At 38.5% G+C, this 26,606-nt stretch overlaps 1 protein-coding gene across 4 annotated transcripts in view; it reads right to left on the bottom strand.

Annotated features, from left to right (window-relative positions):
* plxna1a (plexin A1a) overlaps positions 1 to 26,606 on the bottom strand; it is a 274,556-nt gene that overhangs the window by 242,024 nt on the left and 5,926 nt on the right. For 3 of the 4 annotated variants that reach the window (XM_055187468.2, XM_055187471.2, XM_055187470.2), the window contains exon 2: positions 1,154 to 2,530. In XM_055187468.2, the coding sequence (XP_055043443.1) occupies positions 1,154 to 2,341 (1,188 nt within the window). In that variant the 5' untranslated portion in view covers positions 2,342 to 2,530. Of the gene's footprint in view, positions 1 to 1,153; positions 2,531 to 2,901; positions 3,030 to 26,606 lie in introns of those variants that run through there. The other variant, XM_055187469.2, reaches the window with a different exon arrangement.

Raw genomic sequence — 26,606 nt, 5'->3', positions numbered from 1 at the left:
ATAAAAGTGCACAAAAATTAACATTTCAGAGGCTCTTATTGGTCTTCTCAAACAACCAATAAAAAAAGTCTAAACATTTCAGCTGCCCGCCAACTCTATATAAGTACTATTCTTCAATATCAATAAAAAAAGATCAGCCGGTCTCTCCAACTGTGACACAAGTTCTGATAGTTATTACAATATGGCATATGATGAATGGAAAAATGAATTACTGTCTAGTTTGAATTTTGGAGCTTTGATGCATTTGCCACTGAATGTTTGATCAGATCAGATATTGCTTTTATAAACTGAAGCGAATTACATTTTCTCATTTGGGGCATTTAATAAAGGTTGGCGGTGAAACGCAATAATTCACAAACGCACCAGTGTTATGACAAAATACTTTAAATGAGATGTCATAGCACGGGAATTGCGAAACGATAACTGCATCACAGAGACCGTATCATAATACATCATAATACAACGCGAGGAAAAGTCGGCACACTTTCTGCACGCTGCCTCGATTTTATCTGCCTCCATCTTTTTTTCCCTTAATCACCAGTTTCATCCTTCTATTCTTTTATTACTCTCCCAAGTGTCTGACTCGCTCCATCAGCCCAAATGCGTTTCCTCCTGTATGACTGAATACAGTCGAATCACCCAGGAACACACTGCACGTATAATAGACGGGAGGATTTGGCTGTTCTCTGGGAATAATCCCCTCATTCTGTACTACAGCATTGTATTCTGTGAACAACTGCAGGCTTGGCTATTTCCTATGAGAGCCTATGAGAAGTATGCTAAGCATTGACTGCTGTAGCCTCTTTGTGGCTGTCCACAATGTTCTTACACCAAAACAAAAGGTCCCATGAGAACTTGGTGGAGAAAGAGAAGTTTAAGAGTTTAAATCAATTATCAGTTGAAGAAAAGGACGCATGTGGACTGAGAGTGACAATAATTGGGCTAATCCCAAAGACTGGGTAGCCGAGGTTTGCTTGTTAAATAGCAGCCAGCATGCACACAGCTATGACATTCCCACCAGTTTCACCACACACCAATGATCTGGAAATAAGCTGCAATCTATTACTGTGGAAAGATGTTAGTAGATCTACATCCATCTTTCTACATTCATAAGCTAACAATATATTTATAGAAATATAAAAGTTTAACTTACCGAGTTGATGCAATTCAGTTCCTTGTTGAGGAGCCAGGGCAGAGATAGCTTGCCCTCACCGCGGTAGCAAGACTGAATTCTCTCCTTAATCTTTTCCTTGATTTTTCGCAGTGTGAACAGGCACAGTGCGGACTCTTTCGGCGGCTTGGCCCGGTTTTTTTGGCCCTGAGCAAAAACAGTAAACAGCACCTCTTCTTGTTCCGAGATGCCCAAGGATCGAGCCAGCTTGGCACCTGGCCGACTGAGGTAGGCGTCTTGGACCAATCTGTATTCCACTCCATCCTTGGTACAACCGATGGGAAACTCAACGTAGGAGTAGAACTTGGGGTCATCCACGCAGAGGCGGACAATCTTAGAGGTGAAAAACTGTTCGCCGCTGGCATCCGGTGAGGTAAGTTGGGTGTCCAGTTGAAGGGTTAGGTAGTAGATGAACTGCTCACTGCTAAAGCCGTAAACGTAGTAGATGTCAAAAGTGGGAAACTTGGAAAGGGTGTCGGATGGAATCTTAAGTTGCGAGGAGACAAACTCATCCTGGTAGACGAAGCTAAACATATCTGCGTTCTCCTCATTAGCCATCAGCTTTCGACTGGAAAGTGTGGGGAAGTACTCTGATTTGCCTTCGATGGGTGTTCCTACAAATAATTTACCACTGTCTTCACCTTGGTTCCCACTTATCACCACTCCTGACATAGTGCCTGCCTCCGACACGCTGGAAAGGTAGTGCTCTTTGCGGTGATGCGGCTCACCCAGTTTGAAGAGGTCATCCAGTCGCAGGAATTGACATATGCCTTGCGAAGTGCTGCCACATGCGATCAGTCTGTTCTGGCCTGAATCCAGCAGCAACAACTTGTTGACATTGCTAGTCTGTGATAGCTCGTGGGGGCAAGACTGGACACCAGGCGGTGGGTAACATTTTTCGTTATCTACCACAGGACCTGTAACGTGGCTTCGTAGCTTGGTCAGGTTGCTGGAAAGCTTGTAGATCCAATTGACAGCACCGGCGTAGACTTCACCCGTTTTGTTATGGACGACCAAATGCGTGAGCCCTCCCTCTGGTGGGATGAAGGTCCGGAAGGAAGAGAGGTTGACCTCAAGCCCCCCATGTTGAGGGAGGAGAGAGAGGAAGAAGAGAAAAAGGAAGGCCTCGCTAAGAGAGGCGGGAAGGGGCTTCCTCCCGTACGGCAGCATGCTTAGTTTCTTTCTAAGGAAGTGTTAGGCCAGGTGGTTTTCACCTTTCTGATCCTGCACCTGAAAAACCCTGGACAGCGTCTGTCAGTCTATGGTGAGGAGAGCAAGTTATTGACCCAGTGTCCTCTCTGCTCTCTCAGCACGCCGCTGTCGTCTACACCATCATCCGCAGCGCCATGGCTGCTAACCCTGCAAGAGTAGAAAAGCACATCATTGAATGTAGGAACAGAACATTGGCTATTGATTCAAATTAGTTTCAAAAGTTTTTCCTGCCAAAGGAAACTTAGGTTATAATACATAAACATAAATATCTTACAGTGGGGCCTTGGGTGAAATCCTATACAACATTTAATGAGTGTGTCAAGCTAACAGTGCACTCAACAAACTCCACACTGAGAACTTGTCTGATAGACCTGCTGTGCCCTTAAATATTTCACAGGGTCTGTGCCAACTTAGCTGGCACAAAAATGAAAAGAAAAAGGCAGAGAGAGATGGTACAGGAGGTAAGAGAGGTGAAAGAGAGTGTGTGATGCAAAAAACAAACTAGTTTAGCAATTCACCTTGAAGAATGCAATAAGCGGCGAAGCATCGGCAATAAACGCTCTCATTTCCTCAAGCTTGCTCGGTGAAGCCATTCAAGTTGACCCCCACATAAAACAAAAGCACTTTCCTTGAACCAAAAGAAAGTGATCGGGTTTTAAAATACCACAGTACCAACAGCATGGCCTCTTGTCTCTACCACTGGTCTGCAGAAAAAGAGACAATCCATCAAATCCTTTCTAATTGAAAGTCTAATGACATTCATGTGATCATGGGCAACGCAGAAGACCCTTGGGTGTCCAGCGATATCTTCGGAGTGCAAAGCCACTTAAACAAGGGCAATCTCAGGCCTCTCATCTAGCCAGCAGCAGAGACTGTCTGCTGATGTGACCTTCTCTAGTGTTCAAAACAGAAGCGTCATTGTTTCTCAGACGACATTTATCTCTCTTCACGAGACTATCGAGCGAAGAAAACGTCTCTGGGTCTTGTTCACTGCTCAGTGCTGTGAGCTTCACTATGGGCTGACTGTCATACATAAGGCTACAAATCGCAAAAGGGTGATTCTCGCAAAAAATAGACTTATGAGGTGTCATGAAACATTTTGATAAAAAAAGTAAATGCTGTCAAAATAAGAAGCATACAGTTACAAACATCTCTTCATGTTCTATTTGGCATATGATTTCAGATGACATCATACAAACCAATTTTGTTTTTTGGGGGGGAAATTTTCATTACTGCAACGTGTCCATGACTGGATTTGGGTTCTTTGACGTGGAAATATTTATAATTAAAAAATATATGAAATGTAGAGACAAAAATAAGGAATATAAATGTGTCCAAGACCAATTTTCTCATCCTCCGCAACAATTCTAAATCATTGTTTAAGCCCTCAAGGAACTAACTTTTTCAAAAATAATTAGTTGAAAGGGACATAATTGACTGTGACACTCAAGATGGCTACCAGGTAAGCAGTTTTTATTTTTTCTCTCCAGATAAAAGTTGAAATTTAGTTTGTCATAGTACCTAGACAACTTTTTAGTTCTCATTACCGAAACATGAGTTTGTAAATGCATATATTTAATGTAATATCATGTTGCGGTAATGATCATTTTTGATAATGATAATGTAAAAAAATTAAATAATTCTATAGGAAATATTTTTTTAAATTCTCTAAAAATAATGGTTATAGTAAGTTCAGACCTTAATCTTATATGTGCAAAAAAATGACTTGAAGTGCTTTTTTAAAATTCTGATGCTGGACACCTTCTAAATCTGGATTTCATGAGAATCACTCAAAAGTAGACACATAGTACAAATTATAGTACATGCATGCACTGCACAAATATATACCGGGAATGTCCAACACATGTCCAAAACATATTGCATACTGTTGGCCTGAATACAACTGACCAGTACATGATGCATTACTGTATATGTGACCCTGTCTGTGAAATCCAGACAAAAGTCTAATTTTAAGATTGGTAGCATCAAAGTTTGATTTCAATCATTGATTTCACGTTGATTTCAATCTTTGACAAGACCAATCAATATCTAATGCTCCTTACTTTACTTGAAAGAGGTAAATAGCCGTGTAATAAGCGGGATAATGTACAAGCAGCGCAGCAGGTTGTTATTGCGAAATAAGCCCCTTATAAGATCCTGATCACACTGTCGGGGCTTATTTCTGCAATAACAACCTGTCGCTTATACATTATCCCTGCCTGTACTACTTTGTTTTCACTGGAAAGCTGCTTTGCTACAATGCCAACTTGTAAAAAGTTTTTCAGAAATAAATTTGATTTAATGAAGTGTTTTACAAACAAGGTGAAACCGTCACTGACGGCAAACCCAAAATGTTCCTCTTTAAAATGATGTTTTACCAGATTCCCTTAATGAGAAACAGAAAGGCAAGGGAAATGTATGATTATTTTGAGATTAACTTATGATTCAAATAATCTCATAAGTAACGATTTATGTTTTATCCAATGCATGTATGTGGCCACAGAGCCACTAAAGTATTGATGCAATATCCTAAGATTAAAAGAAAATCATTACAACATACTGCAACTTTATACGATTGTGTCAGCCTGAAAAATAGGTCTAATATACAAACACAATTTAAAGTCATTCTTTAAGTTATTTTGAGTTCATACTGTATCTATCAGCATATTTCCTCCGCTATGTAATGTCGATTAGGGCCCAGATTTCCTTCATTTATATTGATGATCACAGCTGAGCTCTTCTCGGCTAAACTGATTTTGACTCGGCAGTCCGAGATGCTTTTTGGTTCTGTGATGAAGGGACACTGTCAAAGCAATTCCCTACCGTAAAACATTGAATAAATCTCTATAAATGATCAAGCAAGTAACTAAACAACTCTACAACATACTTAAAATTGCATTAAACAGTGCTCCACCTGACCTATAAAAGTACTACGAAAACAAATCTGTCAGGTCTTGACTTATCTGGGATGACGATATGCTAATAACGTTACATATCCAGAGTCCAGACTGAACAAGAAATTATTTGCAAAATATGCATGCAACTTACAATACATTACTCCACAGCAATGCTATTTTCGTGGGATGCGGCAATTAGGAGCTCCCACCCACTTGCTATAAACATTTGAAAGCAGAGACCCATACAAGGACAAAGGTGAAATTGAATGAATCAATTAAAGTAGGCATGGGAGTTGCATGGCACCTTCAGGACAGCCAAACCTGCCCTGCTTGGAAAATGGCTGGCGGGACCAAAGCATCCGAGATGATTTATTGCTTGTGGCACATAAATTACCGCACGGCCAATGAAAACGGCACCTCATACTTAAGCAAATTTATACGCAGCTACTCTTTAACATGGAGGTCACATCTCTGAGCATTGTGGGGTAGAAGGAAGGCAGGGCTCAGAGATGGCCACAACTAAACCACCCAGCGAGGCTTGGCATAGCAGGATCTGCTTTTTATTGCAGGCACGCAGGCAGACTCGCATGCATCAATACATAGTGGCCTTAATCCTTACACACACGAAGACCCCCATATGGGCTGTGTATTTATTTTTTCTTGCATTTTTGTCTGGAGGGTGATTCTCGCGAAATTAGACTTATGGGGTGTCATGAAACATTTTGATAAAAAAAAGTAAATGCTATCAAAATAAGAAGCATACAGTTACAAACATCTCTTCATTTACTATTTTGCGCATGATTTCAAATGTCATCATACAAACCAATTTTGTTGTTTTTTACACATTTAAGGGGAAATTTTTCATTACTGCAACGTGTCCATGACTGGATTTGGGTTCTTTGACATGGAAATATTTATAATTAAAAAATCTAAAAAATAAAAAAGGTTCAGTGCATGTTATACTATAAACATTTTGACATTTTGTTTGTCATAGTACAGTGGTTCCCAAACTTTTTCAGCGTCTGGCTCCCCTTGTGTACGGTGCATTCCTTTGCGCCCCCCCCAAAAAAAAAAATTTGTGACAAATAACTGTTATAAAACTCAACATTTTAATTAAAAAAAATTAAATTATACAAAAAAGTAGTGCTTTTGGTTAGTAGCCTTATTTTTTTAGGTTTAATTACACAGAATTCATGATAAATTACTGTATTTCATAAAATGTCATAAAACTGGGGCCCCCCTGGCACCATCTCGCGGCCCCCAGTTTGAAGACCACTGTCATAGTAGACAACTTTTTAGTTCTCATTACCGAAACATAAGTTTGTAAATGCATTTATTTAATGTAATAGCATGTTGCGGTAATGATAGTTTTTAATCTAAAAAATGTTAATAATTCTATAGGAAATGTTTTTTAAATCCTCTAAAAAATGGTTATAGTAAGTTCAGATCTTAATCTTATATGTGCAAAAAAATTGGCTTCAAGGGCTTTTTAAAAATTCTGATGCTGGACACCTAAATCTGGATTTCGTTAGAATCACTCAAAAGTACACACACAGTACAAATTACAAAATACATGCACTGCACAAATATATACCGGGAATGTCCAACACATGTCCAACAAATGTTCAAAACATATTGCATACTGTTGGCCTGAATACAGCTGACCAGTACATGATGCATTACTGTATATGTGACCCTGTCTGTGAAATCCAGACAAAAGTCTAATTTTAAGATTAATAGCATCAAAGTTGTATTTCAATCATTGATTTCATGTTGATTTCAATATTTGACATGACCTTCAATGCATGTTATACTATAAACATTTACAGTAAAGAAACATGTGGTGTTTGGTGATCATTGGTAAATGAAGAAACAATAATAAGGAATATAAATGTGTCCAAGACCAATTTTCTCATCCTCCGCAACAATTTTCAATCATTGTTTAAGCCCTCAAGGAACTAACATTTTCAAAATAAATTTGTTGTAAGGGACATAATTGACTGTGACACTCAATATGGCTACCAGGTAAGCAGTTCTTATTGTTAAAATTTTGTTTGTCATAGTACCTAGACAACTTTTTAGTTCTCATTACCGAAACATGAGCTTGTAAATGCATATATTTAATGTTATATCATGTTGCGGTAATGATAATTTTTGATAATGATATCTAAAAAATGTGAATAATTCTATAGGAAATATTTTTTAAATCCTCTAAAAATAATTGTTATAGTAAGTTCAGACCTTAATCTTATATGTGCAAAAAAAAATTGGCTTCAAGGGCTTTTTAAAAATTCTAATGCTGGACACTTTCTAAATCTGGATTTCATGAGAATCACTGTATTTCATGCATGTCTTTTTGTTTGTCTACTATAACATCAACTATTATCAGGCATCTCAACAATAAGTCTGCATAATAAATGCAAATCTGTACTAAATCCAATTTATGTCATAAAATAAAGATGTCAGATTAGCGTAATGAATTGTGTACAGGACCAATATTTGAACATTATTACTGCCGGGGCGGGCACATAGGTTGAAGATAAACCACTTGAAGTTATTTACTGATGAACAATAAAACCATATTTACATGGGTGACTTGCGTTTCCTTTTTACGAGTCCACGCGTTTCTACATATTTGCAAAGTTGTTGGACAAACTGTAGAATAACACAGCTGGTATGTTTTGATTTAGGCCGAGATATTAAAAAAGACAGCCTCGATTTACCCTCCAATTTTAAAAAGCAATAATAGCCTCAATCCGGCAAGACCTCCCGTGAAAGCTATATTTTAAAAGAACCAAGCTGTGACTGGGAACGCGGGGGGATAATAGAGGAAACAATGACTTGTTGATGGTGGGAAATGATTTGCAAAACAAGAGTCTCCGAATGACATCTCATTCAGTTGAAAAGATGAAATAACAGCGCAAGTTTGCTTCTCTCATTGTTGCCAATGCTCAGTGCGAATGGTGCAGAGATGAAGCCTTGAGTGTTATGATCATCACGGCGATTTAAAGGGACACAGCGGGCCGCAAGCGCCATGAAAATAACTTCATGCCAAGAGGGTGAAACATCCCTTGGATGTACAATGACAGAACACATTTAAATTATACATTTTATCAGTATATGTATGTTCCTTGGGGTCGAACCCATGACCTTTGTGTTGCCAACACAATACTCAAAGCTGCAATAACTGCAATAGGAAATAACACAAAAGGCTCTGACAGGTTAATCGGTGATGAGTCTTTACAGCTTAAAAATACTTGTGGGAAAGAAAACAACTGCATATGAAATCTATAATGGTTTTCCCACAATGCACCTGTTTTCATTGGGGTGCCGGGTGAAGTTGTTTGTGGTTTTGAAGGGGAGGGGCTGCTGTCACGGTCTGGTCACATGCTAAAGATTGACGCTATAAATGGAGGACAGTGTTCTCGGGTTTTGGCACATGCACAGTGCAACAGGCCCGTCGCACAATCACATCCTCAGTGTCCAACACTTCTGCAGACACCGGGCCCTCCCCGCTTCACGGCCATTAGTCAAACCCAAACAATACCCACCCTCAGCCCGAGAAAGTGTGCTGTGGAGTTAAAGCTATGAATGGAGGTGGAGTGCAGGTTTGTGTGGTCCGTTAAACAGGGCAGGATTAGCCTGGCTATATTACATTCGCAAATAAGGTCCTGGTACGAAGCAGGGCTTTCTTGGCATATTATTTGAGGTGTTAAAATGCGAAACCCGCTAAGGGGGCGTGTACACCAACCGTGGGCGCTTTCCAGCGTTTTTTCAGCTAAGTGCTTTGATTGCTACGATACTTCTGTTTTGTAGATCAGTCGTAGAACGATGCGCCGGTTGTTTGTTGTGATATTTGTCCCGCCCCTCCTGCACTGTGAGTGGACAGCCGAGTGAAAACTGACATTGACGAGCTGAACATTTTTCAACTCTGGGAGGTTCAGTGGTCAGCATGGAAAAGCCGACAAAACCCGCCAACTGCTGGCGTTTTTGAAAAGCACGGCACTTCCAGTGGAAACACATGCATGTCGGATGTAAGGGTAAACGCCTTGGTTTACACGCCCCCTAAGTGCGTATTTAAGTATTTAATGGACGTTATATTATACATAAATATACAAATGTATGTAAACATTTCTTAAATATATACATGCATGTGTGCGCATTTATCTATACAAAGTTATCATACACAGTTCACACATATATGATGTATACAAAAACTTTTATTCTGCTATAGATTAATTGTGATTAATCGTTATGCATCCCTAGTCGAGAGCATTCCTTTACAATCTCATTTTTGACAGAGGTGGTGTTAAGGGGCTTTTGCAAATTAACTCTTCATTTGTTTGCCGTAATAATTGTAAAAATAAAATTTGTAGCTGATTTATTTTCAAAGTCAATCTAAAATGAAAATTGATATTTCACGAAGAAAACATCAGCAATGTTTATCTATACTAATATAGTAGCCGTTACAGCATTGCTAGGGTGTTTTACATTTATATTTATTTATTTAGCAATTGCTTTTATCCAAAGCGACTTACAAATGGGAAAGCATTTAATATTTTGTCAGAACGCTAACATAAAGTGCAGTTTATGAAGCCATGTTTACAAGTAGGAATAGGGGTTTTGAATGTTTGCCATACTGACCCAAAAAGTCAAAAGTTAAAAGATCCCTGTTTAAATGTTGACTATGCTGCTACATTTTTCTTTGGGGGAAAAATTAACCACTGACAATTTGGGGTACATACCAATGTTAAATAGGCATACTTCCTGTTGGTGGTTTGAAGAAAAACTCAACCCTAGGAATTACCAAAAATAATGTTGATGCTTATTATAGCAAGCACCACTAATAATATTGTAGACTAACAACTGTAGATGGAAAGTATCAGTCATGTTTTTAGCACAAACCCTACATGCAAAAGTTTAATACTTCAAAACAATAATAGACCTAAATTCCTAAAAAAAAAAAAAATGTTTAAACCACAACTTCTCGTCTTGCACTAGCGGTGTGACGCGCAAGTGTAGCCTTACGTATTACGTAATCATGTCAAAAGCTTGCGTTACATATGTTAAACACACATTTGCAAACCATTTTAAAAAATAAACTGACACAAAGACATTAATGAGCATATCATTCCACATCCAAAAATGGAGCGGCCCTCTTTCTCCACACTTGCAAACACTCAATGACATGACGTTAATTATTTTGTGTTTCCGTTTGGTTCAATTAAATGTAAATTTAATCTAAATTTTCTTGTTTTATTTGATTTTGAAAGAATATTTGGGGGATAATTGCAAAAAATGTCAATGTGGTGTAACCGGTCTGTGTCAATTGGTGTAACTAGTATCTTTTTTAATGAAAATATAAATGTATTCATTAAAAAATGTGGAATAAAATATAATCATCTAGTTTCGTGTCATACATTTTTGCATAATTTGTCAAAGATTATTTAAAAAACAAAGCTGTTTTCAGCATATGTCAGGACAAATATTACAAAAATGCATTCAAATTTACATTTAGAAATAACTAATGAAATTATATTTTATCTTTTTTAATGATTACGCTTACATGCCATCAAGGTGGATAAAACATTTAATATTTCTCATTCTTTGGCGCAATTGGCGGTTACACCATTGAACATTTTCAGGTCCATTCAGTCTTAACTTTTATAAAAATGGTGCAAATGTAATTTTTTTATTGCATAAAATCAACATAAATACACTATGTGCATTGAAATAAACCTGATGTATGTTTTTTTTAAAGGTTTTTGAAAAGTTTTTTGATGCCAAACCATTTTTGTCACTGACATGCGTGACCTTTCCAAGTGATTACGCAACTGGCGCATCACACGACTAGTGGAAGACGAAAAGATGTGGTTTAAAAGTACATATTTTTAATTTTTAGCAAAAATGACAACCCTTATGCCTCAATTGATATTGTTTAGAGCACTTTAAAGCTGCATTGAAACTGCAATTTTAAACTGCATTGAAACTGTAAACCATTAAGGTTCACTAAAGTCCACTGGAGAAAAATCCTGGAATGTTTTCCTTAAAAAACTTAATTTCTTCTTGACCGAACAAAGAAAGACATAAACATCTTGAATGACATGGGGGTGGGTGAATAAATTATCAGATTTTTATTATAAAAATGGAGTAATCTTTAAGTAATGAAGATGCTGGTCTTTCATATCCCTTAGATCTGTTCCAGAAACTGTTGTATTGTTGTATGTTTTACAGCTGCTGCAATGCAGACAAATCTTAAATCAAGAATCTAGGCATATAAGGTCACAGTGGCCATAAATTGTGAGAACACACGAGATGATACGAGAAAACCTATCCAGAGTAATCCTCGGCTTTTATCTTGTGGCGATTTGACCGGATAAAACCAGACGTGTTCACTCCGTACCATGACCAATCTTATGCAAACTTTCACTAAAGAGCAGTTAGTCACGGCAGATAAACGCATACTGCAATGATGCTAATATTAATGTGAGAAACCATATGGTCAGCATGACTGCGGTGGAGTCATCCAAACCGAACCATACACAAATATGCTACACATTAAAAGTCAAAATAATTGCTGCAAGAACTAAACGGAATACACAATGAGTTTCCAGCATCGACACCAAAAACAACAAACGCAGACGAAACGGACACATCCCGTTCCATCTATGCTTGTGTTAATAGATCCACGTCCATTACCACACACCTTAGTGTCTGGGCTACAGCTCCCACGGAGCCAATAAAAGCCCACAAACAGTGCTGACTCAAAGTTCAGCCATCAATAAAAAGCTTGCGCTCTCTCCTGGGAAGCGTTCGGTTATTTCTTTCTACACTTTGGAGATGTACATCACCCTGTTTTGTTGCGCAATAGGCTTTATGATGATAAACATGCATGCAAATCAAAGTATTTATCCTAAATTCCACAATTACGACATCTTTCCAAGCTAGCTGTCATTATCCGCAGCAAACAGCAAGGTAATACTCGTGAGCGCCAGGATGAGACGGTAAAATGCTCGGTGGATGACAGGAAAAAAGGAAATAAAGACTTCAAATCCCATAACAGTGGCTTCGAAGCTGATGGCGCTTCATGTTCGGCAGGCCTCGCCGAGCTCACATTCCATCAGGATCGCATCATTGGGCAACGGCCATTCTCTGGCCCGATTCCCCGTGCACACTGCAAACGCGCGTACGGCTACATGGGTTTATGTGCTGAGCTTTACACTTTCTCTAAGTTCACTCATTACTTTCCACCCACGCGGGCACACAAACAAACACCTTTCCAGCGCTTTCATTTTAAACGACTTATCAAGCGATGAAGTGATGAAGTCATCCATGAGAGAAATCCAAGTGTGTGCAAGACTGCGTTTCCACCGTGTCATCTGCGTGACCTTTCTAGTCAGATATGTGTGTTCCTGAGGAACGCGTTTGTGCTAACACAATTACACCGGGCTAATGAACAGTGCAGCGAGATAAAGCCGTCTGAACGCCAGCTTCGGCCCTGCATCTCAATCTCCTTTAAAGGCTACATTTGCATCTTTAATAGAAATGAAATTCCTCATTAAATCTGCAAGCTGCTGATGAAATATGCTCACAGATGAAGAGAGAGAGAGAGAGAAAGAGATGAAAAGAGCAAAGAACGGATTTAAATCAACACTATTTACCCCCAATCACCCATAGTCTTCAGGAGCAGTTTTGAAGATAACCAATAAGAGACATTTAATAAGTCTGAATCTTATTTGCTTAATAGTTATTACAGTGATACTAAATAATCTTTTGATAATGTTACACCAAATATTAAATAGGCTATATAATAAACAGAAACAGTACTATTTTACCAACTATATACAAAAGAAAAACTATATTGAAGCAATCTGTAACTTTTTGGGTTAAAAATAAACAAAAAAAATTTGGGGTGAACTATCCCTTTAACTCAATTCGAAACTGTAACTGTGCGTTCACACCAGATGCGGAAGAGGCGGCAAAAAGCGCTATTCGCGCGTGGTTGGATTTTGAGTTTACTCGCTTAAAGGAATAGTCTACTCATTTTCAATAATAAACTATGTTATTACCTTAACTAAGAATTGTTGATACATCCCTCTATCATCTGTGTGCGTGCACGTAAGCGCTGGAGCGTTCTGCGACGTTTCGATAGCATTTAGCTTAGCCCCATTCATTCAATGGTACCATTTAGAGATAAAGTTAGAAGTGACCAAACACATCAACGTTTTTCCTATTTAAGACGAGTAGTTATACGAGCAAGTTTGGTGGTACAAAATTAAACGTAGCGCTTTTCTAAGCGGATTTAAAAGAGGAACTATATTTTATGGCGTAATAGCACTTTTGGGAGTACTTCGACTCGGCGCAGTAACACCCTCCCTCTCCCATTAAGAAAGGGAGAAGGGGAGCGTGTTACTACGCTGAGTCGAAGTACTCCCAAAAGTGCTATTACGCCATAAAATATAGTTCCTCTTTTAAATCTGCTTAGAAAAGCGCTACATTTAATTTTGTACCACCAAACTTGCTCGTATAACTACTCGTCTTAAATAGGAAAAACGTTGATGTGTTTGGTCACTTCTAACTTTATCTCTGATTGGTACCATTGAATGAATGGGGCTAAGCTAAATGCTATCGAAGCGTCGCAGCGCGCTCCAGCGCTTACGTGCACGCACACAGATGATAGAGGGATGTATCAACAATTCTTAGTTAAGGTAATAACATAGTTTAATATTGAAAATGAGTAGACTATTCCTTTAAGGCAAAGCTAACATGTCATATGAACACAAGCACACCAAACTAGGTCAAACACCCCCAAAAAGCCTTTTTTGACCTTCCACTTAAGGTAGTCTGCGGTCTATAATGCTTAAACATCGTGCCTCAGGAATGAGAAACCTGATCCCAAGTCAGCAATTAGGCCACCTTGTCCCCAATGTGTCCGAATCCATACAAAGAAGTTGATCAGAGGTTGACTATTATGATGGATAGCCTCAGAAAGCCAGCTGTCTGTCTGATCCTTTAGCCATTAATTTTACTCACTCTCCACTGCAGCAAGAAGCCACCAGAGCCTTCGCTCACCGCTTTCAAGCTCTTTCAATTCAGGAATGCGTTGCCATGACAGTGACCGATGGCTTGGCGGCAGACGGGGAGCCCGCTCATCCCAGCCAAGGGTTGAGGTTGGTGTGAGAACGTGTCAGGACCCTACGGATGGAGGATCAGAGAGTGATCCGCTGGAAAACTGGAAGCGTCTGTAGATGTGGTACTGATTAGCGCCGCGTGCGTGGGAGAGACGCAGGCATTTCAGCTATGCTCTGCATTTACCACAGGGAAATCCAGCTAAAGCAAGGTATTTCGACTGTATAGGAGTAAAGAGATGCAGAGATGTCAAGTGAGTGGTTTCTAATGCACTTTCCTCGCGAGACCTTCGCTTTTGGGTTGGCATGAGTTGTAATTGCAAACGCGTGGGGCTCGCAGGGCAATGTAAAGTACTCAGATGGGGCAAAAAGAGGGTTTGTAATTGACTCATAGTAATAAACTGATATATAAGTGTAGCTCAATTGGTAGTGCATTGCATTCGCTGAGCAAAGGTCACAGGTTAGATTATGAGAAAAGACATATAATGATTATAAAAGCTAACTTTAGATGCATTGTAAGTCACTTGGATAGAAGCGTCTGCCAAGATGTAAATACTTTACAAGCAATTTTCAGCTGTTTTTCTGATTATTAGCCAATTAAGTAAATTGCTTCTAACAAATTTAAAATCTTACAACAGCTATGTCAATGGATTATAAATCAGACAATTTAAATTGAGTTAATATTGTGTTAAAGGGAAAGTTCACCCAAAAATAGAAATTGTGTCAAGATTTACTCATCCTCAATTTGTTTCAAACATATATACTTTTCTTTGTCTCACGCAACACAAAGGAAGATACTTTGAGCAAAGTTTGCAACCAAACAGTTTTGGGGCACCACTGACTTCCATTGTATTTTTTCCTACATAGACCTTAATGGTTCTCCTGCATCATGCTTGATTATAGATATCAAACCTGTATAAATTTCTTTGTTCTGCTGAACACAAAGGGATATATTTGTAATCAAGCATGATGCAGGAGAACCATTAAGTTCTCTAGTAGGAAAAAATACAATGGAAGTCAATGGTGCCCCAAAACTGTTTGGTTGCAAATAGAGATGGGCATTATTAATCGACAATCGATAATTAAAGGGATAGTTCACCCAAAAATGAAAATAATGTCATTAAGGACTCACCCTCATCTGCGTCACTGCAGTCACGTGACTTTAGTCTCGTGCATACGCTTTACAACAGATGCGGAAGAGAAGACAATGCTGAATAAAGTCATAATTTTTGTTATTTTTGGACCAAAATGTTTTTTCGATGCTTCAACACATTCTAACTGACCCACTGATGTCACATGGACTACTTTGATGATGTTTTTATTACCTTTCTGGGCATGGACAGTATACCATACGTAGATTTTCAATGAAGGGTCAGAAAGCTCTCTGACTAAATATAAAACATCTTAAACTGTGTTCTGAAGATAAACGGAGGGTCTTACGAGTTTGAAACGACAAGAGGGTGGGTCATTAATGAGATTATTTTCATTTTGGGGTGAACTATTCCTTTAATGATCAATTGTCGATTAATCATGCCCATCCCTATTTTCAAACGGTTTTGGGGCACCATTGACTTCCATTGTATTTTTTACTACTATAGAACTAAAAGGTTCTCCTGCATCATCCTTCACTGAGTCATTAATGACATTTTCATTTCTGGGTGAACTATCACTTTAAGAATTTCGTTGATCACGTTCATTTGTTATTGATTAATCTAATGCATTTTTTTATCTAACGCCTGTTTCACACATACTCCGTATGCAGTGTGCTGCTGACCGCTGATTCTGCGTATAAAATTATTTCATAATCATTTATTATATATCACACATATCATAAATAAAAGTAAGCAGGGTAACTTTGCAGTCTAGCCTTTCACATTATACATTTCCTACTATGTAGTATGTATATATGATTTCCATATTATAGACGAGAGTATTCAACGGCAATAAATGTCTAATATGGCAATGAATATCCTTGCAAACATTGCTTGGAGTATCTTTCTTGTGTTTAGCAGAACAAAGAAATGTATTCATGTTTGATACATCCTGACAATGAGTAAATCATGACACAATTTCCATTTTGGGGTGAACTACCGCTTTAAATCATTGAGCAAATCTAAAGATCTTGCAAAAAAAACAACAACTATAAAATAAACAACCACTGAGACCACAGAGGCATCATGATCGCTTTGAACATTTTAGGGCTCATTACTTGTATTCTTGCATTTCTCATTTGTGTATCACTTCGACTCAAAACATCTGCTAAATTATTCAATGAAAGTATAACGATCAGGTACGAGTACAACAAATAAAGTCACCATACGGAGGAACTGTAAATAACAATAAACAATATATCAGCTCAAGCTCTTCCACTAATGTTGACGCTCATTAGGAGTGAATCATGGTGCTTGCTATCAGTAAAATACTCCAAGTTTAAAATGTAGTTTCCAGACAAAAACTTTCCTTAAAGATCTTTTCTGGCCTGAAGAGGCCACAGGACATTAACTGTGTCAACTTTCAAGTGTTCATTAGAGAGCTTTAGCACCCTTTCCCCTAAGGAGAGTTTGGAAAGGACCCCAGTCTGGTGGCCTATATAGTTGTACTGGGGTCATGCTATCCCCTCATCCAAAAGGCCTGACTCATCTGGACCTGATGAGAAACAGAAAAGGAAAAACACTGGACTCTATAAAACTTTAAGAACCAACTAAGGATGGACAGTGGGCAAACACGGAGTACAAACACACGCTGACACAAGCACACGTGTGATCAGCAAACAAACCTGAAGTCAATGACATGAGCAAACAGTAGCAGAGTATCATTAACACACAACTGTGGTCATCAACTGATAAGCGGTTCTTGTGTTAAAGCTAGGTTCTGAAAAATAAAGGTTCATGGCAATGTCATACAGTAGGAGAACCGTTTTTTGTTCTTCAAAACATAACAGTTAAAGGTTCTTTATGGAACCACACAGCCAAAAATGGTTCTCGTGTTAGCACATTTCTTTTAAAAAGTGCACAGCTGTGGGTTGCAGGGTTGTGGGCTCTCCGACATCACTCACAGGGTCACGGGAGCATGAGAATCGAGCTGAAAAGAATGATACTGTGAGTGGCTAAAACAGACGTGTCTTATCTGGGCCGAGCGTGTGTGTGTGTGTGTGTGTGTGTGTGTAAGGGACAGTATCATCAGCTGCTGTAAATACCAAACTCAAGAGGATCACACTCTCAATTATACAGTGACCCGGTCGCAGCCACAAATGCAACCCTGGCGATGACTACTGCAGCATTTGTGCCGTCACACATGCGTCTGCCAAAGACGAGGAATAAAGCAAGCCATTAACTAACTCTATTTTGCTACTGTACTTCATAACACAGCTTTTGAATTTTCAAATGAGGGCTATATAACTCTGGACGTTATTTTCCTGGGTATTGTAACCATAAATTATTCAATTTGAGGGCTTATAATTCTTATTTTGTGGAGGGCATGCATGCGAGTTCCTGTTAAAATTGCAAAAGGTTGTGGTTCAATCCCAGGGAACAGACATACTGATCAAATGTATAGCTTGTAATGCACCGTAAGTCGCTTTGGATACAAGCATCTGCCAAATGCTTAAATGTAATGTAAAATGCATGCCATTTTTATGTAGGCTACACATTTAAAGGTGACATAGAATAATTGAGTAGGGTATTTATCCTTGTTCTGTGATGTGAAATTTTGGTTGGGTCTGTAATGCCTTAGAAGCTTCCTAAAAACCTCTCTCAGAAAGTTATATTAGGGTGGGGGAAATTAAACGCGTGGTTTTGCACCTATTTGTCGTCTCTTCAGGCTTAACTGGCAACCTCAATATGAAATGCAAGCACTTGACGCTGATTGGCTGCCTTTGCTGCCACTTAAAAGAATGTAAACTTCGCCATCTTCAGAACACGGACAGACCAAAATTTTACAGATAGAAGATCACACCTCGGAACGCGACTCATCATTTCGCATTGAACTTCGCGAACACTGCTGCAATTTACTTCCCGTTGGAGGCGAAAGGCCGGATTTATGCAAATTATTTTGAAGGGGAGGTAATTGAATGAGAGTGGGGGGGTGAGATGCATTTTACGTAATACGTACCGGCTGTTCAGATTGGGCCATTTTCTGGCAGACATTCTAAAGGAGGAATTTCTATGAAACGGAGATGTTCAGAATGTCTAGCACTTTCGTATGTTTGTGAATGCGGGTAGACTAACTAAAAACTTATTTTCATTCTCTGTCCCCTTTTAAACAAGCTGTAAACTGTTTCTTATGTAATGTGTTACCAGCAATTTAAAGCTAACAAAGCTAGGCCTTTCTAGTAACAAGAAAATCAAAAAGGTTGAAACTTGGTTGAATAAAGCATCAACTTGACGATAAAAACTCCCCCAGCCCATATTTAATTGCTAAACCTATAGAGGCGGTTTCCCAGACAGGGATTAGACTAGTCCTAGACTAAAATAAATGAAAACAACTTGCACTGACATACATCAGTGCCCTTTGTTTTGCCTCAAAATGCACACAAGTAATGTTTTTACTTTTTAGTAAGGCATGTTTGTTAAAATTAGCTATATATTTAATATATTATTAAACTAAGGTCTAGTCCTGGCTTAAGCTAGTCACTGTCCAGGAAACCACCCTATATAAAGTTTTCCATCCGTGGGGCACCCCAGTTCAAACACATTTAAGTTACACACACATTCCTTTCCACAGATAAATGGCAGCCCCGGGATAACAACACATTTATAAAAAGAAAGAAGAGACATATCTATATTGCACTGGGCAGCTCTCCAATACTTAGCACAACTCATTCTTCTCATGATCATCTGGAACGTTCTGCTGAGCCTTTATATCGAGCAGCATCTGCTGCATTTCACAACAGCCCACATCCACTGAGAGATTTTCAGCCCTGACAGCTGCTGATGCTAGAAAAGATGCGCTTATGTTTCCGTCCCTCTGAATGTGAGGGACCGAGTGTTACACTTTAGGCCTACAGAAGAGGGCATGGCCATGTATTTGGTGTCAAATACACAAGGGCAAGGGTGTGGAGAATTTACAATTTGTTGTGCATGCTTGCTACTTTAAAGGGCACATATTATGCCAGTTTTTACAAGATGTAATACAAGTATCAGGTGCGCCTAGAAAGTGTCTGTGAAGTTTTAGCTCAAAATACCCCATTTATATCATTTATTGTAGCGTGTCCAAAATGCGCCTATTAGCCGCAATCGCGCTACAGCATTAAAAAAGCGTTTGGGTGATTTTCGCGAAATTAGACTTATGAGGTGTCATGAAACATTCTGATAAAAAAGTAAATGCAAAGTAAGAGTATCAAAATAAGAAGCATACAGCTACAAACATCTCTTCATGTTCTATTTTGCACATGATTTTAAATTACAATATACAAACCAATTTTGTTGTTTTTTCCACATTTAAGGGGAAAATTTTCATTACCGCAACGTATCCATGACTGGATTTGGGTTCTTTAACATGGAAATATTTTTAATTAAAAAATCTAAAAAACAAAAAGCTTCAGTGCATGTTATACTATAAACATTTACAGTAAAGAAACATGTGGTGTTTAGTGATCATTGGTAAATTTAAAGATAATAATAAGAAATATAAATGTGTCTAAGAAAAATTGTCTCATCCTCCGCAACAATTTTCAATCATTGTTTAAGCCCTCGATGAACTAACATTTTCAAAAAAAAAAAATAGTTGGAAGGGACATAATTGCCTGTAACACTCAAAATGAATTTTTTCTCTCCAGATAAAAGTTGAAATTTTGTTTGTCATAGTACCTAGGCAACTTTTTAGTTCTCATTACCGAAACATGAGTTTGTAAATGCATATAGTTAATGTAATATCGTGTTGCGGTAATGATAATTTTAGATAATGATAATCTAAAAAATTTAAATAATTCTATTGGAAATATTTTTTTAAATCCTTTAAAAATAATGGATATAGTAAGTTTAGACCTTAATCTTATATGTCCAAAAAAAAAATTGCCGTCAAGGGCTTTTTTACAAAACCTGATTCTGGACACCTAAGTCTGGATTTCGTGAGAATCACCCTTTTTGGTTAAATTAATCAGTCTGTCAGTGGGCGTGGATGGGGCTTTATCAGTGTGATGTCACATTAACAAGGCAATAAAAAAGAATGTCTAATGAGAATGCTATGGTTTATTGGGGATTAATTAAGGAGTGGGTGGATTTTTATTGCGGGGTTGTTGTGTTCACACACTGTCAACACACATTTATGTCCAAACATCTTGTAAAAGTGGATATTGCATAAAATGTTTCCCAAAAATACAAAATATAAGAGCTTTACCACACAGCAACATGCTAACAACTACTCAGAAAATCTTAGCAACCACAAAGCAAAGACCTGGCAACCATCCTCAAATAACCTAGCATCGTGCCAATGACTTTCCATGAGTAAGCGCACCTCAAATTTTCTTGTAAAAGGGTTTGCTTAAACATTACAAATGTGGAAATCTGGGTCACTCGTGTTTGTTTTTATTGACAGACACCAAAGGCATAAAAGAGACACTATGGAGGCCAGATTTAAAACTGCGCATCCAAAATCTACCCATTTATCTCTTTGAGTGTATTTAAAGGGTAGTTCACCCAAAAATGAAAATTATGTAATCTTTTACTCACTCTTATGTTGTTACAAACCAATTTCTTTGTTCTGATGAACAGAAAGGAATATATTTTAAGGAATCTTTGTAACCAAACTGATCAGAAGCCCCATTGACTTCCATAGTACTCTTTTTCCCGAATGTCAATGGGGCTTCTGATTGGTTACAAACATTCTTAAAAACATCTTCCTTTGTGTTCATCAGAACAAAGAAATGTATACAGGTTTGTAACAACATAAGTGGTGAGAAAATGATGACAGAATTTTCTTTTTTGGGTGAGCGATCCCTTTAACTTAATATAAAATATAATTTACATATAGACAGAGTATTTCTGCTTTCATCTCAATACATCTTCTACACATATCTTGATTTTCTATAGACCAATCTGAAGACACACTTGAGTAATCAGTCACTGACAAGTGTTTCTCAGAATGAACTACTCTCAAAAGTTTGTTTTTCAGATAAAGTCTAAATATACAGGCAGGAGACTGTCAGAGGTTGTATCCATTAATATCACCTTTGGGAGACAACAAGTGGTGGCCAAAAAACACCTCAAAAATACTGGAACGGCAGCAAGTCTAAACAAACACACGCTAAATGCAGGTTGTCAGGAGAGGTGTAAAGGCCACCCAACACCCCTGTGGCTGCACATCTACTCATTCCATCACTTGCAGTGACTTGGAGTGACACTTTAAAATGCACACACACTTTCACAAAATATACTGCGTTCTTTCTCCCTCATTCAAATACGCACACACCCCTTCCATAGGCACCATTGCAGATCATCTCTACCAGCAGAATCTCACAGATTTACCGTACTTAGATCTACTGTAATGTAGCACACACATACACTATGGCACGAGGACAGGCGTGCTGCCCGCCCCCCGTCCGGGCTCCGCAGTGGAGCATGTCAAGCGAATACCATCTGGGAAGAGGAATTTGACATCTGACCTCTGTTTATGACCCATCAAAGGGAAGCCTGCTCATTGGTCTGGCAGAGTAATCATTTCCAGAACGGACAACTCGAAGAGAAAAAGTGTGGACGGGAAAAAGAGAGAGAGATTTTCCAGGGAGAGGGAATGACTGCAGCAGGCAGCTATGTTAAAGGAATCAGGCTGCTGATGTTCAACAGAGCTCTAGAGATCTGCCCATGTTCAATACTGTATGCGCTTTTAACAAGCTCGGAGAAAGAGACAAAGGAGAGCGAGAGGGAGAGAAAGACACCTTGAATTCAACCTCACTGCTTTGGGAAATATTTTTATATGAATAAACAACAATAGACCCCTTCAAGGTTTGTAAACATTGAATGACTATCGGGTGCGCGCGCAGCATGGGGTCAAACTGTTCATACCATTCAGGATTTATAATTTAATCTAACAGGGCTGAAAAATTATGACTTACCTCAAATGAAGTGAGCACTACAAACACAAGCCTCTTTGATATTTGCATTGTCCCAGTTTGCACGTTAATTGCTTGCAGCCGCAGATGTTGTATTTTTTTGTTTTTGAGATTCGCATGAATCGCGAAAACTTAACGGAAGACCTGGTGCGATTTTCACAGCCCACGACGTAACGATACCGAATAATACGCAACTCAATCTGCTGTAATGACTTTTCTGACCCCGATATGCGCAGTGGGAACCGCCTGTGACGTGAACCGTGAAGGGGTCTATAAATTATAATAATAAATAACAATACTGATAATAATAAATAATAACAATAAATAATTATTATTATTATAAAACTAATGATAATTAAGCAATATCGCTCGAGTAGGAGTGTGATATAGCTCTATATCATCCCGGCTGTGATTAGGCCAGAGGCACGAGGCCGTAGGCTCCGAGAGCGATATTGCTTTTATACAACAGTTCGAGGGCACACGTTTGAAAAACGAAAACTAGAAAACAACAACGGAGTTATTTTAAAAGCCTCTTTGTTTGAGAACTACTTCTTCCGCCACGGATTTGAGGGCGGCCAGAATGACAGGTAAAACTTTCGGCTGCTTTGAAGCTCATAACAACTCAATGGACGGAAAAGCCGTTTCTTTATATTACCGTTTCTTGGTCACAAAGTGTAGTTTTAAGATTAGTTCAGTCGAGAATGTATATGTATTATATTTAAATCTGCAGTCGATTGGTAAAGATAGCGCCTGTTTGTACGTTTGCTTAGTGAGATTCGGTACGAATGAGAACCAAAGCATGAGCGGACGTCAGTGTTCACTCGCCCCGCTGACCACTGCCCTCTCTGGGCTACATCTCTGACAGGGATTCCCTGGCTCTCATGTTGGCCTTGTTTGTTTATGATCGTCAAAATGAGATCAAATCAGCAGTATTTGGTGTCATGATCAAACTAGTACTTGTTTTTTTTATTCATATTTAGTGTCTTTTGTGTTGTTATTGTTTTGGCGCGAGGTAAAAGTTAATAAAACTATACTTGTGTAACGTTACTATTGCGTTCTCATTTATTCTTAACGCGATACGAGCACTCGATTATTATTATTAAACTTTGTTCTTGTCAGTACTATACAAAACGGTTTTTTATAAGTGTCAGAGAGATGTTTTTGCATGCTGCTTATAAATATATCAGTGGCGATATCTCATAACATGTTTTAATAGTCACGTCACGATAAAGTAAATGATAAATGTCCACATTTAAAAGCTGCGGGGCTTACCTGCTGTTTCACGGTGTTTTCGCGTTCTGATAAAAGATATAGCTCCAGAAAAAAAACGAGTGTTTATATTCCTCTTTCCAAGTGTTAATCGTCCACACGATGTTACAAGACATTTCTCCCATTAACTTTAACGTAACATACAAGAGCGCTGATCTTTGACGGAATAATAACTTCTGATTGGGGATTCACAGACTGATTTATGAGCTAGTAAACTAATAAGACACACGGAGAGTGATTCAAACAGCGCGTCTGTGTTTTTCCATTCAGAGATGAGCCTGCTTAGGACCTCCATTCACTAGGTGGCGGAATAATACGAAAGGTGAAGCGGTTACAGTGCCGTTATCAGCACAATATCGTATAGCTCTTAGCCAATCAGATTCGAGAACCAGAAAGAACTGTTGTATAATTAATAATAATAACACTAATAATAACAATAACACTAATAACAACAAATAACACTAATAATAACAAAGAAAACTAATAATAACAAAAAACACTGATAATAACACTAAGGGGGCGTGCACACCAAAACTTTTAAATGTGGCTGAAAACACCTGGAGGATGCCAAATGCCAGCTGTTTTTCAACTGAGTGCCAGCTTTCTTCAGCTGTGAGCCGGTTGGTTGCTGTGGTAATGTCCCGCCCCTCCTCCACTGTGATTGGACGCCTGTGTGAGAACTGACATTGACGAGCAAAGCTTTTCACCCAAAGTTGAATATTTTTCAACTCCGGTTTTCAGCACGGAAGAAAACCACTAGCTGCTGGCTTTTTTGAAAAAACGCAGTGCTTCCATTGGAAACAATTGAAAACATGCGCCGGACGCGAGCGTAAAAGCTTTAGTGTGCACGCACCCTAATAATAACACAGATAATAACGCAGATAATAACAATGATAATAATGTAGATATAATGCTGGTAATAACGCTGATAATAACAATGATAATAACGCTGATAATAACAATAACAATGAAAATAACAATGATAATAACACTGATAATAACAATGATAATAACAACAATAATAACAATGATAATAACTTATAATCATCATTATTATTATCATTATTTGTATTATTCGTATTATTATTATTGATGTGGTTTTGTTGTTGATATTATTATTATTATTATTATTATTATGCAGAATATATCCAGAATTACTTAATGTCCACTAAACATCACCAGTTAAACAATATAGACCCAACTTCACAAAGTGCCAATAAAGCCTCATTTGCACACCACTTAAACTCAAATTCAAAAAAGTTTACAGTCTTTTGAAAGAGCCATGTTACACTTCAAAGTGTGATACAACCAAAGCAGTAAATTGCTGAGAAAAACCTTTATATTTCACCCCTTAGCAGCAATATTCTTTATGGCGAGCTCGTCCTACCGTCATCCTGTGAGATCGCCAACACACAACAGTTGTCAATATGCAAGAGTTTCCTTATTTATTTATGTGCTCATTTTTTACTCACTTATTCCACCGGATTGGTGGACAAATAACAGAAACTGCTTTACCTTAAGGGCAGCTGGCAACACTGTCATGTCCGCACATACGTTCAACTTTATGCAAATAAGCAGTGATATGATGTGGCAAAGACCAATGGGGACGCAGACAGTGATCCAGTTGGATGCTGCAATCAAGAAGAAATGGCTACTAGAAACCAATCAGAGAAACAGACGACAAACAAACAATCCAGAGCCAAATTACGATGTTTCCCATCTTATACACCCGAGTATTTGATTGCATTACAATTACTTTGTATTCAAACTCAATCCTATTTATTTCCGCATCCCTGCGGAGTTTTTAAAGCTTTTATTTGTTTGTGTGGTGTTACTGGCACCGCTGCATTCATAAAAACGTACAGTCTATTCGTTTACTCTCTCTCAGAATGCTAGAAAAACAATTAGGTGGCAAAAACATGAGAAATTATTTTCGCCCCACAATTGCTCCTCTGTCAGGAACCATCGTTACGAAAGTAGATGTTTGCTCAGCTACCAAGAAGCTTTTTATGCACTGCACTGTATTGCAACGACAAGGAGACCCGTCTTCAAAGACCCCCCGCAAGGTTAGAGGTCAAGGGGCGCATCAGGATTAGGGGACCCGTCACCTCGCTTTGGGATTTCAATTAACCCTTTCACAGTCCTCAGTTACTCGGCAACGGATAATCCTACTCCGAAAGTTCCTATGCGCTGGTTTCTCTCGCCCGGCTTAGACGTAATCCTGAATTAAATACAACTCACAATGTGAGTTTTGAATCAAAACCCCATCCCGAAACCAGTCTAGCACCAAAAATGCACCAAGGGTCTCAATCTAAAATAGCAAAATGAACCACAAGAGACAACAGCTGAGATTATAAGGTCAGCTATGAGCAATCTAAATCCACTCTGGCAGCATTAAAGGATGAACATTACCAAGAGAGATCAATACACTCAGTCTTTAAATGAGATATTAATTAAGAGGCTACTGAAAACCAGAATTTAACACACTCAACGCTCATCTTAAAATCATATACAGAATAGATAGGCATTAATATTGCATCTATCAATCAATCTACAGATAGCTTTATCTCTTTATTGATCTGTTGAAATGGTCTCACAGAGCACCGCATCATAAACCATGCAGTATCCATTAAACTACCACTACAACCCAGTTATTTGCATTTAAAAAGATGCACCAAATATTTGCAGAGGACTGGCGTCCTCTTCAAAGTCAGCGCTTTTTGGAGCTTCTGCACTGCATGTGGTCCTCCGAGAGGTACATCATCCCATGGGCTCCATCACTTTTAGTCTTACTTACATGGGCAGTCTAGAGATCTTGCATTATTAAACCGGCTTTCAGTACACAAACCACAAACTGCCCGAGGAAGTGCTTCAGCTGCAGT

The sequence above is a fragment of the Misgurnus anguillicaudatus genome, chromosome 13, assembly GCF_027580225.2.
Source record: "Misgurnus anguillicaudatus chromosome 13, ASM2758022v2, whole genome shotgun sequence".
NCBI classification, from domain to species: Eukaryota; Metazoa; Chordata; class Actinopteri; order Cypriniformes; family Cobitidae; genus Misgurnus; species Misgurnus anguillicaudatus.
The sequence above is the reverse complement of the archived record's forward strand: the minus strand, read 5'-3'. Positions and strand labels throughout refer to the sequence as shown.